Source organism: Stegostoma tigrinum, chromosome 12 (assembly GCF_030684315.1).
Source record: "Stegostoma tigrinum isolate sSteTig4 chromosome 12, sSteTig4.hap1, whole genome shotgun sequence".
In the NCBI taxonomy this organism is placed as follows: domain Eukaryota; kingdom Metazoa; phylum Chordata; class Chondrichthyes; order Orectolobiformes; family Stegostomatidae; genus Stegostoma; species Stegostoma tigrinum.
The window spans coordinates 77,732,804-77,742,480 of NC_081365.1; the positions used below are offsets into that span (position 1 = coordinate 77,732,804).

Sequence of the window (9,677 nt, forward strand, 5' to 3'; positions counted from 1 at the left end):
GACGCCCAAACTTTGGTCACAGTGTAGTGCGCTGTGTTGCCTAATCAATAGGCTTTTGGCACCCACTGAACACAATTCCCATGACTGACTTTTGCAGTGACATAATTTTCCTCAAGTTCACAAATTGTGCAATGATTCACAAACTTGTGCCCACTGTTTGTGACATAGAGAAGAAAGGAGAAAAAACATAGAGTTCAGTTCATTCCAAATTATCATTTTTTAAACTCTAAATATTTTAACAAATATATGGAGCGGATATTTCATCCCCTTCTTTAACTCATCTCTGATTTTGCTTTGAGTCCCGGCATAAATAAACGGATTGATGCAGGAACTCAGTAACTGAAGCATATATCCGCTTTGTTGCAGAACAAAAGTGAAATTGCCAAAATCAGAACCCGTGGAATAAGTAACACTCGCAATTCGAACGTAGAGAATATTTACAAAAAATAGCAGATATGAAAGAATGAAACTACCTGAGATGGCAAAGAGTAAAACAATAGATTTTTTCCGTTTCTCAACCTCTGGATCACTCTGATTCACCACATTGCTCTGGTTCCGGATTCTACTGCGGGCCCTATTTGCTGCTAGAATGTGTCTGACCGTCAGAGCATTGAGCAGTAAAATCAGGATAAATGGGAGACAAGGAGTCAAAACGGAGCGAATCCAGTCATAAGCGGTCCATGCAGGTGATGTATAATATGTATCTTTTATGCTGCAAAGCCAAGGTATATTGTTTGTTAAATACATAGGTTCAAATTTAAAATATATGAAAACGTTTTTTATGGAACACAGTGCACACACAATTAATATAACAAGTACTGCCACCTTCTCAGTGCAATATTTTATTTTCAGCTCCTGGCAAACAATGGCCACAAATCGATCAAAAGTGAAAGCAACTGTTAACCAGGCAGAGCTGTCAATGGCTGCAAAGTTGAAGGAAGCACGAAAACTGCATATTGGTGTGATAGACAGGAAACTGGACGGAAAATAAATCCCAACAATCCGGTTAAATATGACAGCTGTAACCACGACCAGAAGATCTGTCACTGCCATTGACACTAGGTAGGAAGTGATACATTTAGAGAGACCACATCTCCTTCGACACAGAATGACAATCACTGCCAAGTTAGCTGTAATGGAGAGACAGAGATCAGAGGGAAAATATGAACTTTACTGTTTCTAGACTGAACAAAAAACAAAAGTGCTTCTAATTTTGAAGTAACTTGAATACAGGTGATAAACTGGAGATATACATTAGAAATGCTAGATCTGGTGCTAAAGGCTTTGGACAAGTACACCCCAGGCCCATGCCAATGTTCTGAGGAAGATGGGTTCAAACCATTCATAATAGCTTAGAAATTGTGCCACAACCAGTAATGTAATTCATTGGAGGTGAAGACAGGATTAAAAGTTGTCAGAAGTAAAATGGACTCATACAGCCACATGAACTAGGAATAGAACGAGGTAATTCAGGCCAACAATCTTGTTCTGTCATGTTTGACTTGATTGTCTTTTTAATTCAAAACACTCAAACGGAGAGAAAACAGTTCGGCAGAAACGGGGATGGATGTTCAGTTCCTGTCATCACAAAGGACTAAATTCCCTTAACCTTCTTAATTACTTGTACCTGCATATTAAATTCTTGTAACACATGCCCCAGAATATCTTGATTCTTCAGCACATCAGAATCCAACTGGTCTCTGTTTTGGTATCTGTCTGCTTGTTCTTTCTTACTGCTACAGTAAGCAACTTCAAACTTTGCCACATTATATTCCATCTTTGAGATTTTTGTGCACTCATTCAACCTATCTGCATTGGTCTGCAATTTCCTTAAGTGCTCTCCAAATCATACTTTCCTCACCATCTCACTATTATCTACAGATTTAGCCCTCCTCCCCACCTCGCCAATCTAAGTCATTTGGAATAAATTGTAAATTAAGGACCCAGTACACATTCCTGCAGGCTCGACCTGTTACATTCTGTAAGTTAGAAACACAAAGCCCTTTATGGATAAGATGTTTTCAACCAGGTAACCAATCTGGAGATTGTGAAACTGGTAAAATCTTAATTTAGGCCTTTGGGCTGTTGGCTTTCAAAGTGGAATGTGAGGTGCTGACACCTGCCCCGACACCTCTCCCCTCACATCCATAAAGCACACAATAGAATTTACGTAATGACTACACTGAGAATCACCCACAGCTACAGTGGCAATAACAATGTGGAACTGCATTGATGCTGTAATAACTGTATAAAAGTTCACACACAAGCCCTAATATAACACAACAGAACCCCAGTTACACAGAGATAACAGTGTGTGAATTCATATACAGGAAAACGGAAAATCAAACAATGGAACTATATTGTAATAATACTTATTTGATCATTTACCCACAGTAGTATCCAATGCAACAAAAGGAACTGCACATATATCATGATGTGTGTGGAAATTCACTCGTAGGGACATTGCAAACAACACAATACCACTACGAGAAGTTTATGTAATTAAGTTATTGATGTCGAGCCTGTCGCAGGAAGTCTGTAAACATTTAAATGCGATAAATGTTTGTAAGTAAGATGACAATACTGTGCTGGAAAAAGACTGAACTCATATTGTTAAAGGCAAGATGTTATAGCAGTAATACCTCAAACCATGTAACTACGTGGAAGGGACCATATTACTAAAAGACAATGTGAATGAGTTAAAATGGGGAAAAACATACACCGGTTAAACGACACCTATTGTATCGCTGAAATGGAAAATATTATCCCATAAACTTGGAGAGAGCATGTCTGTAACCAATGATCCACGCAGCTACTAACAAACTCCAATACTTCACCTGGAACCCCGATAACTGCCAGGACCGGATAGTACAGGGCAAAGACCAGACCTTTCGGTATCTCGTGCATTTCTGTCAGAAACTGAGCCCTTCCTTCAATTCGCTGATCATGTGCAACATTTAAAGGTGATTTCAAGCTCTCAGGAGAGAATAAGATGCTGTGATCTTTACAATTTAGCAAATTCATTGCAATTAACAGAGGACTCAGCTGCTGCTTTCTGCTGTTTACTTTCTTTGTGGAATTGAATATTTATTACGGGATCTGACATTGAAGAATGGTCTCAGTTTTGTCGCTTTCCAAAAAGTAAGAAGTATGTGGAGACTCGGGGCAGAGCGATTGAAGGCACATAAATAGACAGGGAAAACGGAATGTTCCCGGTTACCTTGCCTCATTAAAGGATAGTAATATTAGCCTGGATTTACATGTTCTGACAGAAATTGGGGTGCTCACGGTTCAGGAATGTGAATTTCCCCCATTAATTGGAAGCAGCAACAATTCCGACATCTGCATTGGGGCATCAGAGAGGAGCTGACTGCCCGGTGAAGCCCGTTTCTCTAGTGTCTGTAACAACTGTGGGTGGGTCACACCTCAACTCAAAGGCAGTTGCACATTAATAAAACGGTTGAAGCGTCTTTTTTTCATGGCATCAATGGGACAAACTGATTAAAATTGAAACATATTTACGTGCTTTAGCCCATGATATCACAATGGCCTGAGCGTAATCCTGTGTCAACAGAGGCAATGAGTATCAGACACAGGGACTGTTGAGTGGAGTTTGTCGGAAATGTCCCAGATCTTCATGTGGCATTTACTGCAGACTTTTTTTTCAAAATGGGAACATCTTAAGTGTTCTAAATATAATTGTGTATTCACCGTCTTGGAAAGTTTGAACTACATACCCTTGGTCTGCCCAGCTCCTACCCACTTCCAAGTTGAGGAGAGATGCATCTTTTATTTTAACATCTTCCCCATGACCTCGATCCCCTGAAGCAGACTATTGCTGTCTCTGGGTCATTTGTATGAAGAACTCCCTGGACCATTTTGTACAATTCATCCTCCTTGTTCCCCATTCAATGTATTTCTGTCAGAATCAACTGGCTGAGCTAGACACAAGTCTGTGCGCACATCATTTTGTTTACCTTATTGGATGTTTTGTAAAAATAAGGACAAAATAGAATATTCTTCAATCTAGTTTACAGCAGCCTTTTCATATACACTGCCAAGATTTTAACCATTTATTTCAATTTTAAACTGCCTTATTCCAATTTGCAGTTAAAATTGAACTCACGTTCACGATTTTGGAGACAATGGCCTCATCGTATTATTGCTAGACTATTAACCCAGAGACCTCGATAACATTCTGGGGACCTAGGTTCAAATCCCCCCACAGCAGATGGTGGAATTTGAATTCAATAAATTTCTGGAGTTAAGAATCTAGTGAAGACCATGAATCCGTTGTCAATTGTTGGAAAACCCCATCAGGTTCACTAATGCTCTTTAGGGAAGGAACCTGCCATCCTTAAGTGACCTGGCGGACATGGGACTCCAGACCCACAGCAATTTGGTTAACTCTGAACTGCCCTCAGGGTAATTAGAGATGGGCAATAAATGCTGCCTGGTCAGCAATGCCCTCTTCCCATTAACGAATGAAATGAAACAGAAATTCCTAACAGTGCATGCACTTTTGAAGAGGTCTTCTGCTTCAGATCAGCAACGTAAGCTACATTGGCAGTCAGTTGTAAATGTGGAAGTGAGTGTTAATTCTGTGTGTGCTGATGAGGGGTCTCTTTATGGTGTGACTGTATATGCTGTATAGGGCTATAGTGGCCCTCAAAGGAGATGACGCTCCTTTTTTGCTCTTAAACGTGGTCATAATGGATCATTGGTCATGTGCAATATGATGCCTAATTTCTCTGAAACTGTAACCAATTCTGCTTGTATTTATTGTGTGTGAGTCCAGCTCGGGATGATTGTAGACCACATATAGATGTCCTCATGATCATGCTGGGTTCAAATGTGGCGCTTTAGTTTGGTTATATTTGAGGCAGACTGATTTAATCAGCATGGATGATTCCATTAATGCACAATTGCATTCATTGTAAACGTGCAGCATTCAGGATTTGGTGTCCCTGTGCCCTGTTTAGTGTGTCTGACTTCATTTGTAACTCGTCTAATTTGGCAAAAATCCACTCAGCATGCATTGGTCCAGAGTTGATTTCTTACGTTCACTATGGGTTTCAAAATTTCCAGAAAACACCCATTCAGTTTAATGTTTCAATCCAATATGAAGCACAATGCAGTATGACATATCCAGTGTCTCCAGAACCAGGTGTCATTCAAGGTGACAATATTCAGAATAATTCATTTCTGTTCGACCGTACTTCTTTAAGTCGCTGTGAAGTTGCCCAGGTCAGCCTGGCTATAACTATGGTGGAAATTTCATATGCTTCACGTTCAGTTTTAACAGCTGCTGTTCAACTTACCATAGTTACACTGAGTGTGAACTGGCTAAGGTCATTCTGTTGTTGTAAAAGAAGCGAGAAATGAAACAAAAGAGCTTGACTTTCAGTCATTAGTAATGATGAAAAAAATTTATCGTTAATTGAAACCACCAATCTACAGATATTGTCACAATGAATTGCTCTGATTTTGCAAAGCTTGAATTAGAAAATTTTGGAGAATTTGAAACAATCTTGAATAGAACAGATTTTATCAGGTGTGTCCAGGAAGGAGTCCTGATTCAATATGTAGATAGGGCGACCAGAGGGCAGGCCATGTTGGATTTGGTGTTTGGCAATATACCCGGCCAGGTGTTAGATCTCTTGGTGGGAGAATATTTCAGTGATAGTGATCATGATTCCCTGGCCTTTACTATAGTCATGGAGAGGGAGAGGAGCAGACGGCATGAGAAATTATTTAATTAGGGGAGGGGGAATTACAATGACATTAGGCAAGAACTACAGAGCACCAGTTGGGATCAGATGTTCTCAGGGAAATGCACGACCAAAATGTGGAGGTTGTTTCGGAAGCAGTTGCTGCAAGTACCATATTGCTTTGCCCCACTGAGGCAAGGAAGGGATGGTCAGGTGAAGGAATTTTAGATGACAAGTACTGTGGAACACTCAGTCAAGAGGAAGAAGGAAGCTTACTTAAGGTTGAGGAAGCAAGATTCAGACAGGGCTGTAGAGGGTTACAAGGTAGCCAGGAAGGAACTGAGGAATGAACTTAGGAGAGCAAGAAGGGGGTATGAGAAAACCTTGGTGGGTAGGATTATAGGATTAAGGTAAACCCCAAGATGTTCTATACTTAAGTGAGGAACAAGAGCATGGCCAGTGTGGAGGTAGTGCCAATCAGGGATAGTGGAGGGAACTTGTGTGTGGAGTCAGAGAGGTCCTTAATGAATACTTTGCTTCAGTATTCACCAGTGAGAGGGACCTTGAATATGGAATTCACTGCTGGCAGTGATAGTGGAGTCAGATACTTTTGAGACTTTTTAGCGACTCTTGGACAGGCACGAGGAGAATTGCAAAATATAGGGTATGCAGGGTAGATAGATCTCTGTAGGATAATAGGTTGGCACAACATTGTGGGCCAGAGGGCCCGTACTGTGCTGTGCTGTTCTATGTTCTAGCTTCAATCTGCTTTTAACACCCACACCAATCTGGGTCCACCAGCCAAGACAGCAACTGACTCCAGCAGCTAAGGTCCCACTTTGAAACCAGATTCTGGAAAGATTCTTGCATCAGTCTGAGAAGTAAATGAGTTCCCTATCTACATTACCACATCCTGTCTAAATTCTAAGGTTCTAAGGGTGACAAGGGTCAAGAATGGACTTTGAGTAGGGGACTTCAATGTTCATCACCAAGAGTAGATCAGTAGCACCACTGCTAATCAAGCTGTCCAAGTCTAAAATGTCATAGGTCCTAGACCAGGTCTGCAGGTGGTGAGGGAACTAATAAGCAGTAAACACCAATTAGACTCTATCCTCACTTGTCTACCTGAGTAAATGAGTAAAGAGGGAGTCGGAGACTCTATTTAAAGGTCCGGGAACTACGGATCGGGGATACGGAATAGAGTCAAGGACTCTAACATTGTGAAGTGAGAGACAAAAATAGACAGGTCGGGGACGTGAGTATTGAAGACTTTAAATGAGTGGGAGACTCAAATCTGGTCAAATTCGCATTGTTTAAAGTGATTTCTAAATTAGCCTGTGAAAGATGACACTAGGGAGTATTGCGATATATTATAACGAGGCTGTCAAGGTCTTTGGAGTAGTGAAGCCTTTTGTGGAAGTCGTTAACTTACTGTTCGTTGACAGATTGTTGATTCATAAAAGTTTTCAGTCGACATTATAATGGAAACTTGTTTAAGATGAGTAATAATAAAGATAAGATGGAAGATCCAACTTCCTCACTGGTGAAACTATGTGAAAAGTATCCGGATAATCTGAAGCGCTGCATAAACTTTCTGGCGCCTTAATAACAAATTAGGGAATGAAATTTGGACAATAGGGGGATCTTGGGATGTAGATAAATGCATAAAAGTGAAAGAAGCAAGTTGAAAATGCAATTTGGTGACAAAAGGAAAAACTTTAATATCCACATGGAGAAAAACTGCTGAGAAGATAACAAATCTAAACTGGCGAGTCAGGATACGAATGCACGTCGAAGAACTTTTAGAGCATGCGATCATGAGGGAAACTTTAAATCGTGGGAAGTGTTGAAACAGCAGCATGAGGATTATGCTTTAACTAAAGCAGAACAGGAAAGATTGAGAAAGTAAATGCAAAATAAAGAATTAGGAGTGAAATGCCAGGCTGAATTACTGGACAGAAACAGAAAGGAAGTACCTCCTGACAGAGCTGGCTGGGCGATGTTGTTCCAAATTAATGACATAAACGGGTAAGACGAGGAGGACTGGAGAAGGAAGTAGGCAACTTAAAATAAAATGTTACATGCAATGCAGATTATGTGAAACAGTAGAACATGCAGATCCCCAACGAAAAAATTCTACTGTTAACCACGATCATGAGAGCATCGCATTGATATCTGTAAGAAATTCTGTTTGAAGTTCAATTTGTTAATTTGGTCTTCTCTGCCCAATTTATGTTTCTGCAGAAAGATCTAAAATATAAAGTAACATTTGGCCCAACTACAAATAAGGATGTGATTTAAAATTTTCTGGCAAACCTTACTCTAGAGACATTTACAAATTAACAAATATTGCAGAAATTCTGCCATTACTGAGTTGTAAATCTGATGAATTAGTTTAACCTCCCTGTTAGCAATGCAGAGATTTAGCTGGGTTAGAAGTGCCTCATAATACAGCGTCAAGGGGCTATTTCCAAGCAGAAGCTATTTTATAATAATACAGTCACTTGCCTTTCGTTGCGCACAGTTGGAATACTGGAGCAATACAGTCCACATTAAACATCAGAAATGCATTTATACTGTTGTCTGGCACACCACATTTTAGGTACAAGCCATAAGATAAAGAATAAAACCCACGGCTTGCACAGACTCTACCTTCTGTCGTACTAGGTCTAAAACTAAACAGAGAAACAGGAAACAGAATATGGAACAGACTGCTAGTGGACAAAAGGAAGGAAGGCAGGATTCTTTTAAAACTCACAGGGGAGGTCTGGGGAAAAAATGTCCTCGGGTACACTCATCCAGAACTATAGTTCCCGGACCTTTAAATAGAGTCTCCGACTCCCTCTTTACTCATTTAAAATTTCCCTCATCTTTCCAAGACTGATGCTTTTTCAGGCTGGACTTCGACTATTGGCAGCGAAGGGGTGGGGTCAACTGCTACTTTGAATGAGAGGAAAACCAGATGGAAGAAAAATACTGACGTCTGGCCGGCCGATTCCTCTGCACTCAATAGTGGAGGATTCAAGGCTCTTACACCGCTGTCCACAATCCGTCCGTACCGAATCCGAGTCATGGCACCATATGAAAATCTCGACGCCCGGTGGGGCCTCTCACTTCCGCAATTGGTCAATGACACTCGCAGTCGGTCTGGCTGTCTAAGACTTAACTCTTTATTTCTCAATAGCCACTGGTAACTATGTTAAAAACCTTCTCCAGGCATTCCTCCTACCTAAACAATTGGCTATCATCAAATGTGCTGCCCATGTTTCTGATGATTCTATGGTTTCTCAGGGTAACACTTGGGTTGATGAGGCTGCCGCAGTTCAAACTTTTATTGCGCCCTCTGTTAGCAAGCAGGCAATAAATTGCTTGCATTCCTCGAACATGACAGGCACGCCAGATATTGTCACTGTTCAGCGTTTACAGAGGGATGCTCCTGGCCTGAAAAACGATTATGGACGACTCATGGGTGTTCACGCTCTGCGTCAAAAGGCCTCTGGGTCACTCCAGTTGGCCAAGTGTGTATACCTGATGCTTTGTTACCAATGCTTATTGACTGGTCAAGGGGTACAGTGCGTAACTGGAAAACACTCTTGTCAGGTGGTCTATTTGAGTGCAGTCTTTATGTTGTTTTTATTGAATTGTCACTTGTACATTGCTATCGGTATTGTCTTTGTTTTTGCTGATATATTTAGTAAATGGATTGAGGCCTTTCTAGCCACTGGTAACAAAGCCATGACAGTGATAAAATTAAAAAAAAACAACATTGTAAAAGTTTCTGAAAATTGGACAAAAAGAACTGAGAAGTTAGGGACTATAAGGCCAAAAGAGGATACCTTTGATAATAGCATATGCGAGGAGATGGAAGGGTTAATTAAGAACTACAGATCAGTGCGAACTTTGCGTCAGTCTTCACAGTGGAAGACATGAGTAGTATGCCAACAATTAGGGAGAGTCAGGGGGCAG

The 9,677-nt window shown here is 40.7% G+C and overlaps 1 protein-coding gene across 1 annotated transcript; it reads right to left on the reverse strand.

Moving 5' to 3' along the window:
• Window positions 1–219: 219 nt before the first annotated feature.
• Window positions 220–8,784, reverse strand: LOC132210420 (probable G-protein coupled receptor 139). Its single transcript, XM_059650007.1, has 4 exons — window positions 8,689–8,784; window positions 5,322–5,357; window positions 2,838–2,940; window positions 220–1,130 (listed from the first exon to the last, which is right to left on the reverse strand). The coding sequence occupies exons 1-4, from the start codon at window positions 8,782–8,784 to the stop codon at window positions 220–222; spliced, it is 1,146 nt and encodes a 381-aa protein (XP_059505990.1).
• Between the last annotated feature and the right edge of the window lie 893 nt (window positions 8,785–9,677).

What these genes read in the sequence shown, in the direction of transcription:
- LOC132210420 (XM_059650007.1), bottom strand. Translation starts at nt 8,784, where the DNA reads ATGACTCGGATTCGGTACGGACGGATTGTGGACAGCGGTGTAAGAGCC. An exon ending in TCACACTCAGTGTAACTATG is followed by an intron (nt 2,941 to 5,321) that starts GTAAGTTGAACA and finishes GCACATGATCAG; the next exon opens with CGAATTGAAGGAAGGGCTCA. An exon ending in GGCAGTTATCGGGGTTCCAG is followed by an intron (nt 1,131 to 2,837) that starts GTGAAGTATTGG and finishes TCTCCATTACAG; the next exon opens with CTAACTTGGCAGTGATTGTC.